This window comes from Carettochelys insculpta, chromosome 1 (genome assembly GCF_033958435.1).
Source record: "Carettochelys insculpta isolate YL-2023 chromosome 1, ASM3395843v1, whole genome shotgun sequence".
Classification (NCBI taxonomy): domain Eukaryota; kingdom Metazoa; phylum Chordata; order Testudines; family Carettochelyidae; genus Carettochelys; species Carettochelys insculpta.
The window spans coordinates 162,942,138-162,964,100 of NC_134137.1; the positions used below are offsets into that span (position 1 = coordinate 162,942,138).

At 44.3% G+C, this 21,963-nt stretch overlaps 1 protein-coding gene across 11 annotated transcripts in view; it reads right to left on the reverse strand.

Moving 5' to 3' along the window:
• DMD (dystrophin) overlaps nucleotides 1-21,963 on the reverse strand; it is a 2,199,436-nt gene that overhangs the window by 1,221,426 nt on the left and 956,047 nt on the right. For all 11 annotated transcript variants that reach the window (XM_074994601.1, XM_074994607.1, XM_074994584.1 and 8 more), the window contains one exon: nucleotides 15,240-15,401. In XM_074994601.1, coding sequence (XP_074850702.1) covers nucleotides 15,240-15,401 — 162 coding nt within the window. The remainder of the gene's footprint in view (nucleotides 1-15,239; nucleotides 15,402-21,963) is intronic.

Below are 21,963 nucleotides of genomic sequence, written 5' to 3' on the forward strand. Positions count from 1 at the left end.
AGGGTCAAAAATGTAATTACAATGAATATGAAAATAGCTTAGACACTAATCCATCACAGGTGCACTTTTACATTTGCTTTACATGACAAATATGCTAATTTCCTGCAATATTACTTTAAAAAATCTTATTGCAAAGTATATATGTTATTGTGGAACCAGACTGTATGTAACTTCTCTGCACAGAGATGTGATATGAGGCCTGGGTTTTCAGATTACTATGCTGAAATTGTTCCAGATAAGAATGGACTGTCTCTGACAAAGGGTGTGAAGAAGATTCCGTGGGGAATAGCTAGAAAGCAGTTAATGCAAATGGTCTATTTCTGATTATGTGAAAAATACAGCCTTCAGAAGCACACTCTAAAGAAGACAGTGATTAAGTGCAGATTACCCCTTCACAGAGGTTGGAGATCAAAGACCAACTCTATATAAAGAAAAGGCTGATGTATTCAGCTGGGATTCTGAATCTGAGACAATTATGAACTTGTAACCATGGGAAGGGGGAAGTGGATCTAGTTGTGGGTTTTGAAAGAGTGACAACTATCCGAGCCAGGACTGGAGTTATGATTACCCCTGATAGACTTTTTACCATAGAATAGGTTCTTCTATTGTGTTGAATAAATACAATTTTATTTTTGGAATGTTTTCATTTTAAGAATAAACACATTTGCTTAAAAAGAGCTATGTGGTAATATATGACTGCAGGCAACTGCACTGAAGTAAACCCTCAATTTCACAGACCCCAATCTAGCGGACTTTGGGAACAATGAACGTCCCCACTTCTCCTCATCCCCCAAAAGTGACATGACTTACCTCTGCCATGGCCTGGATGAGCCGCCATCTTCTCTGATGGAGCCTCCATGCAGTCCTCCCACTGGGGCCGGGGGGGGGCGTACATGGGCAGATGGCACTCATGCCCCACTCCTGGTGGGTGGAGCATGTGGTGGCTCTACAAGTGGCTCCTCCAAACCGCACAGCGGCTCTGCCAGCTGTGTGAGACAGGGTTGCTCTACCCATATGTGATGGGGTTGCTCTAGCCACACAGCTAGGTGCTTCCAGCTGTTCATGGCAGGGTACCAGCCACATGGAGGTCTAGCAGGTCCTTCACCAGCAGCTCTGGTAAGTCAAGGGTTTTTTTCATATTTTTTGGGTGGGGGTGGGAGGCTGGAGATGGTGGAACCTGCTGGGGGCAGTAAACCCTTGCATGTAACGGACCTTTTGGAAAATGGACAACGCGCCCCCCTCAAGTGGCCCATTAAATCAAGGGTTTACTGTACTCATAACCCCTGTCAAGAAAGCAAAATGCAGATATTGACATTTTAGGCTGCCTGGCTTGCTAGAAATACTACAATGTAAATAGAGAGCTGTGCAGCCAGTCAGGAGGAAGACAGAAACAGGTCTCTGTCCAAGCGTCATGATGATGGAGGAGGAGTTGGGGTCCTAGCATGAATGCCTTTGTTTGACTACAAGGAAGGAATACAGATGCTGTTACCCTGAACTGCTGTGGTAACTGTAAATATAGATTTAAAAAAATCTCAATGATTTAAGAGCTGTAACAGCATGCAAGAAGTTGTTTTTAATCAGAACTCAGAATTCCCTCTCTGCAAGACATGGGCTGTGTCTGCACTACAAAAACAAGTTTGAAGTTGCTTCAAAGTTGAATGTCTACATGCACCCTACTTTGAAGTCAAACTTCGAAGTAGGGCACTACTCCATTCCCGGGAATGGAGTAAGGACTTCTAAATTGGGCTCCCTACTTCGAAGTAAGGGAAAATGTGCGTAGACTCTCTGCTGGCCACTTCGATGAAGTGCCTAACTTCAAAGTTAACTTTGAAATTAGTTCCAAGTGAAGACACATCCATGCTGAATTTTTCCCCATCCCAAATAAGAAAATATCAAATTGTTGATATTTCACATGTAACTAAATTTCAAAATTATATGTTGGAAAAACTGAAAAGACACTTGTGTTTGACCTTATCTAAAGTTTTAATTTCAGATTAATTGAATAGGCTTAGAATATATTGCATTCCATAGTAATTTATATTAGAATGTAAAAGTCTAAACATTTTGAACATTAAATTATAACAGGACATAATAAAACAGTCAAATATTTTGACTATATTATTTAAAAATGAGCATTAAATAATTATTTTGAAGTCGTATAACATTAAATACATTAATTCTGATTTGTATTTAATTGGTAGTCATTATATATGTGCTATCTGGTACTTGGTAATTACTCTTCATATTCTATAACTTTGTTTGCTCACTGATAATTAATATTCCAAATGGTAATTTGTAATTGGTATTTTAATTGGCAACTTTGGAAACGGTAATTTCCTATTCTAATTAGTATAATTAAAATAACATAATCTAAATTAAAATAAAATATAAAATAAATGTAATAGAAGACAATATAAAATAATAAAAATGAAAAAAAAGGGTCATCACCTCATGTCATAACATAAGTTTGGGGAACTGGCCTGTGGCTGGCCTGAAGCTGGTCAGGCAGTCAGCCAGGGATAAGAGGCAGCTAGGTGGCTGGACAGCAAGCTAGCATGCCCAGTCTGTGTTTAAAGTTTCGATAGAATTGACAAATACCCACAGAATGTTTTACACTCTATACTTCTAAGTGTCTTTGCAATGGGCTTCACCATCTTTCACTTGAAGTGCAAGGAACACACCTTCCACTGTGCCTTCTTTAACACAAACACACAGCAACAGGTATGTTAATAATAAGGATATTAAGTGGTGAACTGGTAAACATAATGGTAAGTATGAAGCTTACCGGTATACTTAACAGTTAACCCATTAACCAACCCACGCAGGCCAGGCAGTAGAACCCAATGTCCAGATTGGCAGCAGGGCCCCAAAGCTGTGGCCAGCCAGGCCACAGACCCTAAATAAAACAATCAACCAGTTAAGCACTATCGTGTAACTGGTCAGCTGTGTAACATCCCCAATTTTTAAAAGAAATCCCCAAGATATAACCCTACCAAATCAAAACACTACCTACACAGAGACTTATTCCTCCAGGAAGATGACTAAAAGAATAAATTACACAAGATTTCTGCTTGGTGCACAACTATAAGGTGTGCAGCTATGTAGCCTGCTTGCCTATGAGGTAGCTTGATAGTAAGAGATAGTAACAGTAAATTAGTCAAGGCTGCGTTGAGCCTAAAGATACTAAACTAAGTTAAAGCAGATGAGCTCAAAGCAGACATTGTGGCATCTTGTTTTTCTATCACATTGACAATTCCAGTGCTATGAGGAAGAAACTTCCTGCTTAAATTGCTTTGAGGTAGACTGTTATGAAGACCATTACTCAGGTAAAGGAAAGTTCTGTTGTTGTTATTGTCAGCCTATGCTTGGTTATCTCTGGGCAGATCTGGAGACAGTGGAGAGGGACATCAAAGGCCTCCTGGGGGTAACTGTCATCCTGTTGATCTTGTAGAAATGGAGCTGGGGTCATCACGGAACACCTTGCAGGTTTTCTTAGATAGGCCTGTGACGCAGGCCCTTGTACCCATTTTGTGACAGCCCCATCTTAAAATTCTGCCAATCGATAATGCCCCTCTGAAATTGGGCTAATTTTTTGCATTTTAGTGGGCAAAGCCTATTTTGGGTGACATCAAAAATCCATAAAACCCAACAACAAGGCAAAAGCAGGACAGTTCCATGTCCCTGTCTTCCTGAGAAAGGGTAATCAATCATCCTGTTTAACCTATTTCTACCAAGTTTCCTTTCCTTTTCTTGTTTTTCAATTTAACCTACGACTTCTCTTTTGGCCATCCATTTACGAGGAGTGGAGCTGGTCTCGCCTGCAGTGCATTCCCTCCTTTGGGGAGGGGTAAGTAATCCTGTTCTAGGATACTATCTAATAATTAGTCCACTTATATTAGAGCTTTATAACTCTGTACACTTTTGCTGTAACATTCCTATATGCCAATGTAACCCATTCACCCAACTGTAGTTTGAGTTTATATGGAAATCGATTTGCTGCATGGAAAATAAAGGGAAATATTATTAAAATTATTGGCATGGTGACTGCAAGTCTCGGGGGTACCTTTTACATTGCACCCTGGGGTTCTTGTGGCTCTGGGTATTATTAAAGTAAGTTGGGGAGTTTGGGTATGAACCTGTAACTTTTGGGGCCAAGGTAGTCCATTGCATCCTCACCATCACTCCCTTCCCCTTTTTCCCCCTCTCTCCCCCACCTCCTTAGTCCACAGACATGATGGTAATAAGGACAATATAAGAACCTACATAGAACAGATTTCTGAGCAGAAGCTCATATGTGCTCGAACAAACTCTGGAATTGGTTTCAGATTTATGTTTAGATCAGGGGCTTCCTTTTTTGAGTAGTAATGTTCCCCAGAGAACTCAATGAAACATGTTTCCATATTAAGAACATAAAATATGTATTAATGTCTTTAATATTATCAAGCATGTACACCATTCTGAATTATCTACCTTAAGTCACTGACTCTATAGTCAATTATGTGTGGTATTTTCATTCCTCATTAGGTGAGATGTCATATAACTTCACAACTTTTGCTATTAGCGCATCACATTAGCATTGTTCCACTACAAGACACAAGGATATTTCAGCAACACATGAGTGAACACTCTAATTTAAGATGTTTAATGCATACCAACATATGATTACTTAAATGTTACCCTTTCAGACCATTAAGGAGCGATAATGGAAAAGTAAAAATATGATACTTGTTGCCTCTCTTACTTTTATTAAGTAATTTCATATTGGTCATTTGCCCTTAGTATTGCATTTCAGATAAGGCCATAAGCAGCAAAAATAAGCACAAGCCTATCCCAAGATAAATTGCTGTGTTCAGATGAGACCACGGAGCTGCTTCTTTCACACACCACAAAAGCTTGAACTAAACAGGATATGCACTGTGGAAAAAGCCAAGCATTTATAAAATGACAACTCTTTAATTACCTGGAATTAAAAAAAATATTATATCCCAACCAATTTAACTGATTGTGAGCAACCAATCAGTTAAAACACGAAACATAAAATTCAGTTAACAAACGTTGCGTCTACACTACAGTACTCTTTCAAAAGTGGAATGTAAATGAGGCAAATAGGAAATGTAAATGGAGTGCCAATTTGCATATCTCACACCTCATTTGCACAACCATATTTTCAAAAGAGACACTTTCAAAAGAAAAAGAACAGTGTAGACAGGGTTCTTTCAAAATAAAACTCCATTATCAAAAGCACCCTTCTTCCTCTAAAAATTAGAAAGCATGCTTTTGAAAACGGAGTTTTATTTCAAAAGAACCCTGTCTACACTGCCGTTTTGCTTTCAAAAGACTCTCTTTCAACAATGCGATGATGCAAATGAAGCATGAGATATAAGCCGTGTCTACACGTGCACGCTACTTCGAAGTAGCGGCACTAACTTCGAAATAGTGCCCGTCACGGCTACATGAGTTGGGCGCTATTTCGCTGTTAACATCGACATTAGGCGGCGAGACGTCGAAGCCGCTATCCTCATCAGGAGATAGGAATAGTGCCCTACTTCGACGTTCATCGTCGAAGTAGGGACCGTGTAGTCGTTGCGCGTCCCGTAATGTCGAAATTGCGGGGTCCTCCATGGCAGCCATCAGCTGAGGGGTTGGGAGACGCTCTCTCCAGCCCCTCAGCTCACTGGTGGCGTGTGGAGCGGCCCCTTAAAGGTCCCCTCCCCCTCCCTTCCTGTGCAGGAAGCTGAGGGAACGTGCAGGCAGCAGCTCAGACACGCGGCCAGCCTGCACGTTCCTCAGCAGCCACAGGACCCTAAATGGCCACCCGGCAGCCGCCCCAGCGCCCCCAGGGGACCCCCCCCCAAGGGGAGCCAGGGCAGCCAGCCCAGCCAGGCAGGCAGCCAGGCTGGCAAGCGGCAGCGGGGTCCCTCCTGGACGGAGGCCGAGCTGCGGGACCTGCTGGGGCTCTGGACCGAGGAGGAGGTACTCCAGCTAATGGGGAGCAAGAGGCGAAACGCGGATGCGTTCGCTCAGCTGGCCAACGGCCTGGCCGCCCGGGGTCACCCTGCCCGCACTCCTGATCACGTCAGGAGTAAGGTGAAGGAGCTGCTGCAGGGTTACGCCCGGGCCCGGGATGCGGCCGGACAATCTGGGGCCGCCCCCGTCACTTGCCCCTTTTACAGGGAGCTCAGGGACATCCTGGGCCCCCGGCACACCTCCTCCCCTCCGGCCACCCTTGATACTTTGGCCGACGAGCCCCAGCAGGCCCTTCAGCTGGAGTCCACCCCGTAGGTAAGCCCTGCACCCCGGGGGCCCCCCCTGGAGCCCACCCCCGGGCCATCGCGGCAGGAGGAGGAGGAGGAGGAGGAGGGGGGCTCCTCCTCTGCAGAATCCGGGCTCCAGATCCTCCTCCTGCCATCCCGGAGCAGCAGCCAGGCCTCCGCCCCCCGGGGATCTCTGGACCGTGGGAGTGGACAGAGAGGTATGTACCCCCCTCTGGTGTACACCCGTGGGCTTGAAGGGCAGGGGGTAATAGACATGTGTCCAGGGCCCCCCACATGCTCACATGGCCATGGCCCCAAGAACACAAGGCCCATGGCCCTCACAGCACTGCATCAGCCCCTGACCCCCCCCAACCCCGCACGACAGTGCCATGCCCCATCCCCGGGGCAGGGGGGAGCGGAACCTCAAGGGGCCCCCGGGAGGAGGGGGTGGGACACCCCGCAGCAGCAGCATGTGATGGAGTGGGGGGAGTGCAAAAGGGAGACTCAGGCTAGATATGAGGAACAAGAGCCGAATAGCTCCCAGGGGCAAAGGATGATCCTGGGGCTACAGCTGGCAGGTGACACCTCTGCCCTGAACAAACAGGAGGGAGGAGCTGAGCTGGTTTTGAATCGGGGGGGGGGCAGGGGCCGCAGGTAGAGGCTAGGGGAAGGGAGAGCTGGAAGGCAGCCAGCCTGAGGAGGGGGAAAGCTACATCCCAGAGGGGCACCCGTTGGGGTCTTCTCCCCAGGATGGGTTGGAAGGACTGTCTCTTCTGACAGCTGGTGCTGTCACTCCTGCCAGAAACTGGCCATCTGTGGCCTAAGAAACCTCTCCTGGTCTCAGACCCTGCGGGGTGAAGTGAGAGTCGCTCCCACCAGGGGACGGGGTGCAGTGCAGGGGGACCCCTGAACCCCATCCATCACAGCAGCATCTCCCGGGGACGGGGATGGGGAACCTGCAGCACAGGGCTGGGGGGACAAAGGCCACGGCTCAGGGCCCACACTAACGCCTGTATCCATTCTTCTTCCCCCCCTCCTCTCCTGTGTCCCGCAGCTGCACCATCGGAAGAACCGGAAGAGAGCACAGGCGAGGCATCAGTAGTCCCGGAGACCCCTCCGGGGCCATCGCTCCAGGCAAGCCCCTCGGCCGTGGACCAACCGGCCCCATGGCGGGCTAGATGGCGGACCCCGCACCACCACCAGCCGACAGCGATGGACCCCCATCTGCTGGCCATCCACCGTCGGCAGCTGGAGGTGGCGAAGCAGCACCTGCGGGTGGAGCAACGCCGCGTCGAACTGCAGAAGCGGGCGCTGGCCTGGCGCCAAGAGGCATGGGGGGCCTACATGGACACTTTCAACCGCCTTGTGGACTACCTGGCCCCCCATGCTGTGCCGGCCGCCGCAGCGCCCGCCCTGCCTGCTCCACCCACCTCACCACCTGCTGCTCCGCTCGTCGCCGTCCCATCCGCCGTCGCCCCGCCATCCACCAGCGAGGGCCAGACCGCCGAGGGACCCCTGGAGCCAGCTGAGACTCGCCGGGCATATCTTCCGGTCCGCCCCGCCCCCAGCCAGCCCCGGACAGGGCTGCAGCCGCGGCGGGGCTCCCGGCCGCCCACCCCCTGTGCCGGACTTTAGGGGCGTGGGGCCTGGGACGTGGCCCCCCCCTCCGTATATAGTTGATGTTGAAATAAGGACTTTGATGGACAGTTTTAGTTCTTTTTTTTTGTGCCCCCCTTTGCCCCATCCCCCCCATGTAAATAGTTCTCCCCTTTATCATCCCTGGTTTTCTTTTTTCAGTGAAAAACTTTTTTATTACTATTGTTTTCTTTGCACACATTACTTTTGTTACACACATCATCTTGTATATAATTTGTTCTTGTTTTAATTCTACTTCCAAAAAAACAAAGTTCTCAAAGAAAAAACAGTTTAAGTTCAGCCACAAGTGCGTGCTGTCATTTGTCCACGAAAAGTCGGGGGGTGCAGTTGGGTGCTCCATGGTGTGGGCATTGGGGCAGGGAGTGTTGTGGAGGAAGGGGTGGGCAGTGGGGGGCCTGGCAGAGTTCACCCCGCGGCCTCATCATCGAAGTGGGCCTGCAGGGCCTCCCGGACCCGGGTCCCTTCGGGGTCCACCTGCCGACTGGGGGCAGCGGGTGGCTGCATGTCGGCCCTGCCGGCCTCCACAGCCCACCCCTGAAAAAAGGCCCCCCCCTTGCTCTCCACCAAATTGTGCAGGGCGCAGCAGGCACCCACAATCTGGGGGATGTTGTTGGGGCCCGCATCCAGGCGGGTCAGGAGACATCTCCAGCGTCCTTTCAGGCGGCCAAATGAGCGCTCCACCACCTGGCGCGCACGGTTCAGGTGCTGGTTGAAGTGCTCCTGGCTAGCGGAGAGATGGCCCCTGTACGGGTGCATGAGCCAGGGCCGGAGGGGGTATGCCGCATCTGCGATGACACAGAGGGGCATGGTGGTGTCCCCCAGAGGGATCTCCCGCTGGGGGATGTAGGTCCCTGCCTCCAGCCAGCGGCACAGGCCCGAGTTCCAGAAAACCCGGGTGGCGTGGGTGCTGCCAGGCCAGCCCACATAAATGTCCTGGAAATGGCCCCGACTGTCCACCAAGGCCTGGAGGACCACAGAATGGTAGCTCTTGCGATTGATGTAGCGTCCTCCACTGTGATGCGGGGTGCAGATGGGGATGTGAGTCCCATCCAGAGCCCCGAAGCAACTGGGGAAGCCCAGGGTGGCAAAGGCCGCGATGGTGGCATCTGGGTCCCCCAGCCTCACGAGCCTGTGCAGAAGCATGGCATTGATGGCATGCACAACCTGCAGGGAAAGCACATGGGAGAGCACCAATGAGGGGTGAGCAGGGTGTGCGTGGCCCTGCCCTGCCCTCCCCTCCCCTCCCCTCCCCTGCCCTGCCCTCCTCTGCCCTGCCCTGCCCTCCCCCGCCCTCCCCTGCCCTGCCCTGCCCTCCCCCCGTGGGTTCTCTTACCTCCATGAGGACAGCCCCGACGCTGGCCTTGCCGACACCAAACTGCTGTCCCATGGATCGGTAGCTGTCTGGAGTGACCAGCTTCCAGATAGCGATGCCGACCCGTTTCTCCACAGGGAGGGCACGCCGCATGGCAGTGTCCTGGTGCCTGAGTGCGGGGGTGAGCCACTGGCACACCTCCATAAATGTCTGCCGGCTCATCCTGAAGTTCCTGAGCCAGCGGTCGTCGTCCCACTCCTCAAGCACCAGCCGCTCCCACCAGTCGGTGCTGGTGGGGTAGCTCCACAGCTGCCGGCGTGTGAGGCGGGGGGGTGCGGGGTGCTGCAGGGTTGGGGGTTGAGCCCTGCTGCCCTGGGGGCAGCTCCTCCTCCAGTGTAGCAAGGAGGTGCTCAGCTGCCTCCCGCATGGCATGGATCAGGGCGAGCCCTGCTCCTGCTGGGAGGGCTGGGTGGACCTCTGGCTGCTGCTGCTGCTGCTGCTGCTGCTGCTGCTGGGGGTCCATGCCTGTGTCGCCCGGGGTCTGTGTGCCTATGGATCCTCAGACCGCGTACTGTGCAGGCTGAGTGTGTCTGGGAGGGGCCCTTTAAGGGAGCGGCTAGCTGTTGCCCCGGAAGCGCTAGTCTGCCCTGTGACCCTGTCTGCAGCTGTGCCTGGCATCCCTATTTCGATGTGTGCTACTTTGGCGTGTAGACGTTCCCTCGCAGCGCCTATTTCGATGTGGTGCTGCGCAACGTCTAAGTTGAACATCGACGTTGCCAGCCCTGGAGGACGTGTAGACGTTATTCATCGAAATAACCTATTTCGATGCTGCTACATTGAAATAAGCTATTTCGATGTAGGCTTCACATGTAGACGTAGCCATATAAATCGGCACTTCATTTGCATTTCTGATTTTTCTCCTTTGTATTCTCCTTTTGAAAGGGGACTGTAGTGTAGACACAGGCTTATGAGCACAAACTTAGGCAATAGTGTAAGACTTTAGTGGACTGGGTACTACATTAATAATTGAACTTTAACAAGAAAAGTTCAAACTATCAGCATAAACTGAGGAATTAAAAAAAATTATATAAACTTTACGGAACTGGTATATATACTAAATGCCAAGTGAAAAAAAAAGCAGAAATCAGTCTGCAGCACAGTTGTGTTTTATTCCTCTCAGAATAAGCAGTTTTATTATAAAATGAATGTCAGATTTTATGTTTGCAGAAGATTTTTTCTTTTATAATAGCAAATTTAAAAAATATGTAACAAACAAAGTGCATTTGTAAAAAATATGGTATAAGAAAATTTCCATGACAATTTTAATACTTGCATGACCTTTATATGGTCATGTAAATGACAGAGAAGTCATTAGGGAATTGAAAGCAGAAATGACTCCTTCATGATGGTTATTTAAGATCTGTGTCATTTTATTCTTTTTTCTGCACACAGCCTTACAGGTATCTGAACTCATCTTTTTTTGAGTGGCTTCTGTCAGGCTACTATACACTGAACACACTAGTTTTGGAAGAGAGGCAGGAGTGAGAAGAGAGATTGGAAGTGAGTAGTCTGTTACCTGGTGGTATGTTCTATAGTATTAAATTCTCATTGCCCACAGGGTGGAGTAAGAAGCATACAAATTCTTTATTCAAAAGATGATCTAAAGCAGTATCAAATAGCATATAGTTAACATTGAAAATTCCACTTTTCTTATGCCACTGCTCTGCATGTACCAAACTAATTACTTTAGTTTAACAAGAGCTGCATTTCACTTCATTTCGTTTCATTTTCAGCCCTGGATTTGAATTTGGGAACCAAACATTAAAAAGTCTCTTCATGTTTCTGATTAAAATTCCTCCGCTTCTTCTAGGAGTACAACATGCTTTGCTTTAGAGCTTATTTTATGGTCTCTGAGTTTGATTAACTGTTACTAATGAATTATCCTCTTCCCTGTAAAAAAGAAAGTCATGTACTCTAAAGGAAAGGCAGATAGTGTGGCAGCTACTACTTTTACAAGCAAGTTCATGGGAAAGACAGAAAAGCTGTGATCTCTATCATAGGAGGTGTGCCAGCATAGGTTTCTCAGGACATGAGCCAGTACCTTAACCCCACCGTTCCCTGGTGAAATGAATCAGGGTAAGTTATCCAGTTTAAATTCATTGTACATTTCAGTTTCCTAAAGGCATTTTAAGGAATTTAAGACTGAGTTTCAGAGAACAGGAATACTTGTTCCTCAAAAGATTTTACTTGTATTTTAAAATAAAACCATGAAGTGGAAAGATTCAGCAAATGCTGGGTTGTTTGATTTCATACCTATTACCATTAGGTGCATTCAATATCAGACAAGAGGCAATAAATCCAGGTGCAACACAAATGTCTTGGAGAAAAAAAGTTTGTCCCATCATTGAAAATCCTCCATCTTAAATTTAGGTTGGTTGAGTGTTTCCTGGATTCAGTGGTTAGAATACTGAAATACTGCTTCTCATGAAAAACGTGAATCACCATCAATATCATATCTGTGAATATACCTATGACAGTTTCTATGGGATGGATAAATTACAATTTTCTTTTGATCAGAGCATATTTTTGAAAAGGTCTAGGAACAGCATTACCAGACTATACTGAATGTTTAAGAATATAAGAACTTAAGAACATAAGAATGGCCATCACTGAGTCAGAACAAAGGTCCATCTAGCCCAGTACCCTGTCTGCTGCCAGTGGCCAGTGCCAGGTGCCCCAGAGGGGGTGGACCAGAGACAATGATCAAGTGACTTGTCTCCTGCCATCCATCTCCAGTCTTTGACAAACAGAGGTCAGGGACACCTTTCCTATCCTCTGGCTAATAGCCTTCTATGGACCTAACCTCCATGAATTTATCTAGCTCTTCTTTGAACTCTGTTATGGTCCTAGCCTTCACAGCCTCCTCTGGCAAGAAGTCCCACAGGTTGACTGTGCACTGAATGAAAAAGAACTTTCTTTTATTAGTTTTAAACCTGATACCCATTAATTTCATTTGGTGTCCTCTAGTTCTTACATTATGGCAACAAGTAAATAACATTTCTTTATTCACCCTCTCCACACTGCTCATGATTTTACATATCTCTATCATATCCTCCATCAGTCTCCTCTCTTCTAAACTGAAAAGTCCCAGTCTCTTTAGACTCTCCTCATACGGGACCTGTTCCAACCCCTAATAATTTTAGATGCCTTTTTCTGAACCTTTTCTAATGCCAAGTATCTTTTTTGAGGTGAAGAGATCACATCTGTGGGCAGTATTCAAAATGTGGGTATACCATATTTTTATACAGGGGCAGTAAGATATTCTTTGTTTTATTTTCCATCCTTTTTTTTTTAATGATTTCCATCCCATTTGCTTTTCTGAGTGCAGCTGCACACTGCGTGGATGTTTTCAGAGAACTATCCCTGATAACCCCAAGATCTCTCTTCTGTTTAGTTGTAGCTAAATTAGCCCCCATCATATTGTATGTATACTTGGAGTTGTTTTTTTTTTCCAATCTGCATTACTTTACACTTATCCACATTAAAATCCTCAGAGACACTGAGTTAGATGAAAATCAGACCATTGCTCCCTTAACAAATGCTGATTTCAGCACCGAATTACCTAATAATAATCTGTGTTTAAGGAGAGGGATGAAATTTAAGGAGACAGTGGATACATAGTATATTACTGAAAATTAATACTGTGTAAATGAAAGCTTGTCTCAACTCTTACACTGGTTTAAGATGGGAACAACTCAACTGGAGTCAGTAATTATAACAATGTAAAATTAGACTGAGGGTAGAAAAAGGCAGCCTAACTATTTGGCTTTGATTTTAAATTGTCCATAACTTTTTGAGGATTTTTACCATTAAAAATGATTTTTAATATAAGAGACAGAGGGTCTGATTTCTAAAGGTGTGATGCAACCACAGCTGCTCCCTTTGACTTCAGAGGCAGCTGCAGGGGTTGACAACTGAAATCATGCCCTGAGCTGTTTTGTCCCTATCTGAGACCAACTCTTCTCTTCAAGCTTCTCCCTGCCACAAATCCATATTTAGATATGATATATAATTAGCTATTAAAATATGGTAATATCAGGAGAAAATAATAAGAAGCTGTATGTATGGATTGTAAGGATTTTTTAAACTACTGCCAAATGTATTTTCTGTCAGAAACAGTGATTACTAACTGCCAGAAAAGCAAGGTTTTTTCTCTGGGGGAATGCAGCAGAATGGAGTTCCGGCACCTTTTCTGGAAGCCCAAAGCTGCATGTGAAGGGATTGGCAACCTGCAGCTCCAAGTGCTGCCACTGTTGACTTCACTTGCAGCTCTGGAGGCTGCTGCTAATTAAACAATGTCTGCCATTAAAACTGGATTAGTTTAAGTGGGGGCAGCCTCCAGAGCTGCTGAGCAGTCAGCTATGGCATGGAGCCCCAGAAGAGGAAGCCGGCAGGGCAGGGAGCTGCCTGTGAGCTCCATGTGGGGGGAAGTCTAAGCCGGCAGGACAGCTGGGGGAAGGGGCAGGTGTCAGAGATGCATTGAGAAGGAGGAGGTAGGAGGAGCAATGGAAGGGAGGCAGTGGCCATGGAGAACAAGAGCACGAACCTGGCTCACCCAACCCTCCAGCTGTGGGTGCCCCCCAACCATGCCAGGGAGATGGGAAGAAAGCCGCTAGCTCACCCTCATGGCCAGGGCTGCTTCCTCTGCACCCAGTCTGTGGGGCTTCATTCTCCTCCAGCTGCTGCTCTGCTCCTGCCCACCTGGCTGATAGTGCCCATCTGCCACAGACCACTCCAGGCGCTGCAATCAGCGGCAGCAGCCAAGGGCAGAGGGGGTGGCTCTGCTCCAGCCATGGCAGAGAGATACAGACAAAGGGGGAACAGAGTCGACCACTCTTTCGCCACTATTTGCTACCCTCTTCCCTGCTACCATCACGGGCTTGGAAGTCCCCACCCACAGCACCCGGTGCGACCACCACTGCTGCCCGGACTGCACCATCCACCTGTGCTGTGAGGGGCGTGGGCTGAGTACCAGCTCTAGGCTGCCTCCTCATACATCACATCTGGGGGCGGTGGGCAGTGTGCAGAGCTGTCATCTGAGGCAGGTAAATCCTGGGGATGGGGGACAGGTTTGGGGCTGAGAGTGATTAAGCCTGGGGATGGGAGCAGGGAGCAATTTGGGGCTGCAAGAGGTGTAAGCCTGGTGGTTGGGAGAGTTGGGTTGGGGTTGAGTTCTGGCACTTTTTTCCCTGGAAAAAAAAAAAACTGATGAAAAGTGATTGGATTTCCTATAGTACAACTTGAGTACTTTGGTGTAAGAAGTAGCAGGCTTTATTTCAACTTACTTTTTGTTTTGTTTTTGAACAAGAATGGGTTGTAATTGTTACAGTTAAAATAGCTGAAAAGTACGAACTGGTGTCAGATGTGATTAATGTACTCTAGGTTCAATGCCTGAAGAAATAAGTGGTTGGAGAGAAAGGAAAGGATGATTTTCTTCTAAACATCTCTGAAGAACTAAAATATAAGGGTATTTATATAAATCTAAGTAACAATTAACCACAGTGCCTTTGATTAGATAATTTAGTAACATACATAATGCCATTTAATTGGTTTTACAAATAAGCTAACTAAAATTAGGAAGAAGCAGATGAGTAAATTCTGACATAAGAAAGATTGGAATTAAAATTCCACTTGGTTTTTCATTGCCATTTTAATGCTATTGCATAATCTTTCATGCATTTGTGGCCCTCTAAATCATCTGGATAGGCACAAGTTAAAAAAAATGAAAGTATGATTGTATTGGTAAATGAACAATCTCAAGGCATACTTTTAAAACTTTACTCTTCTTTTCAAATGTACTGTGTTACAAAAATCCTGCTCCAATGAGTACGGCAAAATTTCTAAAATCTTAAAGAAAGAAAGAAAGAAGAAAAAGAAAACCCACCTCCCTTCAGAGATTCAGAAATCCAGTGTGATTAACAAATCAATTAAAAACCATTAAGCTGCATGTAACTTACTTGTGCTTCCTGAGGGACTTGTGCTGCATCAACTCTCTCTGCAATGTAGGCTGTTAATTGTCTGTCAATGCAGGCAAGAGACTCTTGGATCAAACGAAGGGTTTTGTCAATTTCTTGGGCAGACTGGATACTCTGTTCAAGAGCCTTTTGTCTTCTCACAGCCTAAAGACAATAACAGACAAGTAAACACAATTCATTGATCATGTGCAGCCACAATAGTCTCATAAACATTAGCTGCAGGATAAATTCATACTCCTGACTTTTCCACAACCACCTTTTTGTAAGATAAATTTCGCCTGTTATTGCCACCCATTCAGCTCTTTTTAAAAGAATTCACACACACAAAATTTTTAAGGTTTGAAAGACTCCCTGAAAATCAAAGCACACAGGGAGGACTGCTATCATGAAGAGACGATTGAACAACAGTAAAATAAAATCATCTTCCCTCATGCAGTGTTCCACACTGAGATCTGATGGGCCTCCTCATCTCATTATATAGTTCAAGAGATTTTGTTTACTCAGAATGGTGTTACTGTCATCACAATCCAATCCAAGATAATCCACTCCAGTAAGTGAGAGGAATTAAAGCTCTCTTGAGAAGGAACTCTCACCTGCAAAATATAAATAGTTTCCTGTAGCAGGGACTAAATGCTAACTCTAACGGAGGATTCAATACCTGTTTTTGATTTTAAGGCCCATTGTGGTCTAGCTTCATCCTATATACAGTAAACTCTTTCATACCTGGCAGCCCCAAGATCAGGAAGTTGCCAAATATTCAAATATTCTGGATAATAGAGAGATATACCTAGCAATACATAACACTAAAGAAAAACAAGAATAACTATTAAGAAACAAACAAAAATATATGCAGAGTACTTTATTTACCATGACTAGTATTGTACACTGTAAATGCACACAGTACTGTATTTGCTGTATTTATTTGTATGTACTTTCACTATACGGTACTTATGGAAAATGTAACAAAAATTTACTTATGGTTAAAATGCCAGTTATTTGAGAGTTCTGGATACTAGAATGCTGGGTAGAGAGTCTACTGTGATCTCTTCTACTCTATGGAAATGCAGACCCCAGCTGGTTAATCATTATCAAGTGCTTTGTAGGCATGCAGCCAGAAGTGGATTTTATGGAATGATTACAGGAAGGTAGTAATAGTCCAGGGAACTTCTTGCAAAGATAACGGTCAGCATAAGAGAAAGCACAATGGGGTTTGTCAATTTTTAAGAAAAGCACCCTCCTTCAAATCTTTCCTTACAACCCGCTTACGTCATTATGCCTACAAAACACTTGGCAATGATAAAGCAGCTGGGAAGACATAATGCTGCTTACTATACTGCTTGTACTCATCTCCCCATTACCTTGTGCTTTCCTCTGTTTGTTACACATCCAGGTTTCTTTCATATCGCACTTGGATTTTAAGCTCTTCAAGGCATTCCTTTGCTATATATTTTTATGTAGCCTACTACCATAGGGCCTGTTCTCTTCCTTACCACACTACAAAAATGTGACAACAGTAAACCCAATCTTTGTTTGATGTCATTAGCTTTTTCTGAGGGGAAGCCCAACCACATTGTTACCCATAATATTGCGTGACTAACTTTCCTTGTAAATTATTAATTAAATGGGAAGTGGACTGAGAGAGCACTGGAGTGGACTATAGTGTTGTCTGGTACACAGCTGATCATGAGATGTGGATGTTTATACCAAAACATCACATGTGTTTGCTGAGCAAGGGCTAGTACATTTTATTCTGACTTCAGAGTTACCTTCAGCTCTTGGGAGCTAATGTCTTTTGTCAAAAAGTTGTGAAGTATCGATCAATCAGCTAATAGTGTTTTTGTGTCTGTGGTTAAAAAAAAAGAATTCTAGGTGGACGTCCTTTCAGGTCCTTACTTTTAGTCAATGAAATAGGCTTAGTATTTTGAACACTCTCATTAGCTGATGGAAATAGTGAAAGGATAGGGTAACCCTATCAGTATTTACTATTTCAGGTATTTGTAATGTGCTTTGTACTATTTCTAAACAGCTTATTAGATAATTCCACTTGGTTGCCAGTTCCAGGAATTTTCTGAGGAACAGAAAAGCTTTATAGGTTGTACCCATGCTGTCTGTGTTAACAGAAGCACCTGAACTACTTAAGTGTCATTACATCAGCAAACTAATCATGGAATCAATGCTATTTCATAACGTACCACTAGATTTTGCTACTTTCTGAGTTTTAATTCGGTGTCCTTTAAGGTTTTAAACTTATCTCACATAATCAATGTGAATATGCAAAATCTTTTCTGCAAATTGACATCAAATTCTTGGAAGCCTAATCTGTCTTTTATTAAAAAGAGTAGGTAGCATTAAACCTAATGTATATTTACAGAGATGGTGACTGAAGCGAGGACCATTAACAGTCAGAAAAGCAAGGTAATATAACTGTGTGTTTTTCTTCTGTATGCACATGTACAAAAGATTTCCCTTCAGCTTTCTGATGCAAAAGGAACAGCCATGATACTAATTGTCATATACTATACTTTGATTGTAAATGCAGGGAGACAGAGGTGCTATACTGTATTCTGTTTATACAATGAAACTATGAGGTCCTGGTCCATGACACTCCCCAGGACACTACGGTGGTATTATTAATAGGAGTAAATCAGTTACAGTAAAATTTACTAGCCATAACAATCAGAACAATCTAAAAACATGATCTATAATTTGCAGGATGTGCGCATCAGTGAAAAATAGAACACTGCTTAAAAGGACCCTCTCCAGCCAGGCAGTTCTTAAATGAAACCTGAATTACCATTTCCTCAACCTGCTTCACCTGTTTAACGCATTGATGATATATGCCCTCTCTAAATACTTTAAGAAGTTCAACTTCAAACTCTACAAAATAACCAACCACTCCACGTCAGATGAAACCAAAGAATGCTGGTTGAAAAAGTGATTTCTTTTGTTAAGTTAAAGTGGGAACAAATATTAAAATATGAAAACATCTCCTTTACCAAATTATAATAGTATATACTACACTTCAATAATGTAATTCCTCATGTAATACTTACTAGAAATACCTAGTTTAGTCCCTAGAATAGAAGCTACGTTTCAGGATCAGGATGACAGATCTATTATATACAAGACATTACTTATACATACCTGAAAATGAAGTTACAAACTAACATTGTAAAATATGTCCTACGTCTTCTTGGAATACTACATTGTTGCTCCTCTATTGGGACAGAAATAAGGTTGTAGTTCTTCAGGTGTGTAAATGGGACCTGAGGTCTTTTGAAAATCCATCCTAACTGTAGGTGCTACCTCTGGTGCTGGACAAGAGAATTTGCTTGACCACAAGAGGGCAATATTGTCTAGCACATTACCAACATGTCCACTGAGCTCTTTGACGACATTTAAGGGTCAATTACAGTTAAATAACAGTACAGAACACTGAGAGCCAGGACTGGTAGTGCAGAGAAACTTTGTGGGACCATGGGAAAGTTGGACATGCCCATGATAAGTAGTCATCAAGATAACTAAAATCATGCCTGATTATGGATGTTGCTGGATGAGAGAGTACCAGACTAGAGAGGCTGCACCTATACTTTACCTTAAAAGGGAAATATAGCCAGACTAATTTAATTGATTAGATATAAGGGTACATAAGGCCAATGCATAACTACAAGATCATCATTAATGTTCTCCGAGGCTGGCTGAAGTTTTAGATATAGGTTTGAAATGAATATGAAACACCTTCATTATCTGGCTCACTGTTTTAGAGCTGGAATTCTCAGCCTGAGAAGGAATGTTGAAGAGTTGCATCTTGGCTCTGCACCACAGTCTATAAATAGATTTGAGAGCATAACAAGAAGTTTTAGCCCTGGTATCAGATCATAAGACAAGAAAGCTGAGGGCTCCAGCCTGTGCACCAATATCTCTGACAGTTTATTGAAAAAATGGGAAGTCTCAGGGCAAGCACCAACTGTTTAGATATTTGTGAATAAAGGAAATTTTGACAGCTGTCAAGAAAAATAAGAGGAGAATTAATCTGCTGTTTGGAAACAGCAGAATGAAAAACTCAAGAAAAAGTGTTAATCATTACAGTTTTTTCTGACAATCTCAATGGCCATTTTATGAATTTTTAAAATGAGTTTCTTTGTAGTACAGAAGATAACTGAGATCCATGTATGATTCAAGAAGCAATATATGGAAGGTTCAGACACAATTAATGTTAAATATATTCTATATAAACCTTTACATTAATAGAAATTAGGTGCACTGTAAAACATTCAAACATAAATAAAAATGACAGTTAAAATGTGCATGCAATCTTAACATTATATCTTAGGCCCCTTGAGAAAATCCCCTCTTGTGTAAATTATGTAGTCTTTACAATATATTCACTTATTGCTGCATTTCTCTAATATACAATTCAGCTTTTCAATGACCTTAGTTACACGGGTAGTTTCATCTATATTATGGAGTTCTCTAAAAGTCATAAGAGGCAGCAGGTTAGCAGACCATGAAGAGATCTTGAGAGAGTGTATAGAAAGACGGATACTCCTACTCCCCAGAAGAGTAGAGCATATGACCAAATACATACATTCATAGGTACATACAGCACAGGATAAAAACAGGCTGTGGGGAGGGGATTAGGGAGCGTTAAAAGAGATTTCCTGTCAGGAAAAAAGAATTCCATTTACCACAGTGAAAATCTAAACATGAACATCCTTTCCCCACTTTATACAAACATACCTTCATTTTCTAAAATAAATTGGTTGGGTGGGATATGAGTCACTGTCAAAGCTACAGACATGCCACTACATTTGTTTGCAATAGTAACTTCAAATTGTCTAGGCACCAATACTACACAGTTCCATGCCTGGGGGGCCGACAGGATTGCTGGAGTCCTGGGCAATGCGGGGGAAGCCGGCTCCATACTCCTGCAAGGAGCTAGGCTGGGGGCCATGCCGGGCAATGCCAGACCCCACCCACACAATCGCCCTCAGAGCTGCGCGGAACACACAGTGACAGACTCTGGAGCATGCCGCCTTACTCTCCAGGGGTGATTTAAAGGACCCTGGCCTTCAGCCACAACTGCTACTCATGGCCACATGCCCTGGGCCTTTTTGAATTATTGGGCCCCAGGGCAACTGCCCCCTTTGCCCTCCTTTTCTCCCCTTCCCCCAATCAGTGAGGATTGTCCACATCACTATGAAAAGGCAACAGTTGGTATGAATATTGCTTATTCCTCATGCCCAAGACAATTAAAGGGAGAACTAAGCACACTGCCTTCCTCTGTTAACTAAGAAGATAAGGACTACAAGGATAATAACATTGTCAGCCTTTGAAGATAAATCTCTCCCACCCAGCAGCCTCACAGCTTCTTCTCACAGAATGAGTCATACTGCAAGAGATTGGTTTGTTTGCTCAATTAACTAAGAGTAAATATTTCATTGATCAGTTTTTGTTCAAAATGAGATTATTGTACATTATGGGCACTATTATTCAAGTAAAATGAGACCAGGTTTAGACAGCCTGCTAGTCTGTACAACATACGGTAACCTTGAACAGATTTGTTATATTGAACCTGGAATGCATTACTGTGCAAGGACACTGCATAACTCCAGGACACAATCTGAGGATACCGAGAGGATGGAAAAGTCATTTCAGAGGAATCTTTGTAACCAGGAATGCAAAACTAGTTTCTCTGGTCAAACATTTCAAAAAGTGGATTTTGTTCTGGGAGAAGACAAATGGGATAACTAAGTAGCATAACTGCATAACACTAATAAGGTATTGTTATAGCACTGTGGATCTCAGAATATTAGAGAAACAAGGTTGATCAACAGTCCCGTAGAATATGGAGTACTTATGCTAAACTATCCGTTCAAGATTGTATTTCTCTGTGACACTCTACATAACTTTCCTACACCTGAAGAAGAGCTCTGTGTATCTCAAAAGCAGAAAATGTTGTGAATAAAGGTGTTAACTTCACTCACATTGCCTCTTTAACCACAGTAAAGTAACTTTACTCTTGGGTTATAATATTTTTAATCTTCAGATACAGATATCACACTTGAATAGTAACAGAGAGGAAGCCGTGCTAGTCTATACACTATCAAAACAAAATGCAGTCAAGTAGCACTTCAAAGACTAGCAAAATAATTTATTAGGTGAGCTTTCGTGGGACAGACCCACTTCTTCAGACCATAGCCAGACCAGAACAAACTCAATATTTAAGACACAGAGAACCAAAAACAGTAAGCAAGGAGGACAAATCAGAAAAAGATAACCAAGGGGAGCAAATCAGAGACTGGAGGTGTGGGGGGGAAAGTCAAGAATTAGATTGAGCCAAGTATGCAGACGAGCCCCTATAGTGACTCAGAAAGTTCCCATCACGATTTAAACCATGTGTTAATGTGCCAAATTTGAATATAAAAGCCATCTCAGCTGTTTCCCTTTCCAGAACGGTGCGATAATTCTTCTTCAGTAACACACATACCTTTAGGTCATTGACAGAATGCCCCATTCCATTAAAATGCTGACTAACCGGTTTGTGGATCTGGAGTGTTTTGATGTCTGTTTTGTGCCCATTGACCCTTTGTCTAAGGGAGTTAGAAGTCTGTCCAATATACAAAGCATCTGGGCATTGTTGGCACATGATGGCATATATGATGTTAGTAGAGGAGCATGAAAAAGTGCCCGTGATTCTGTGAGT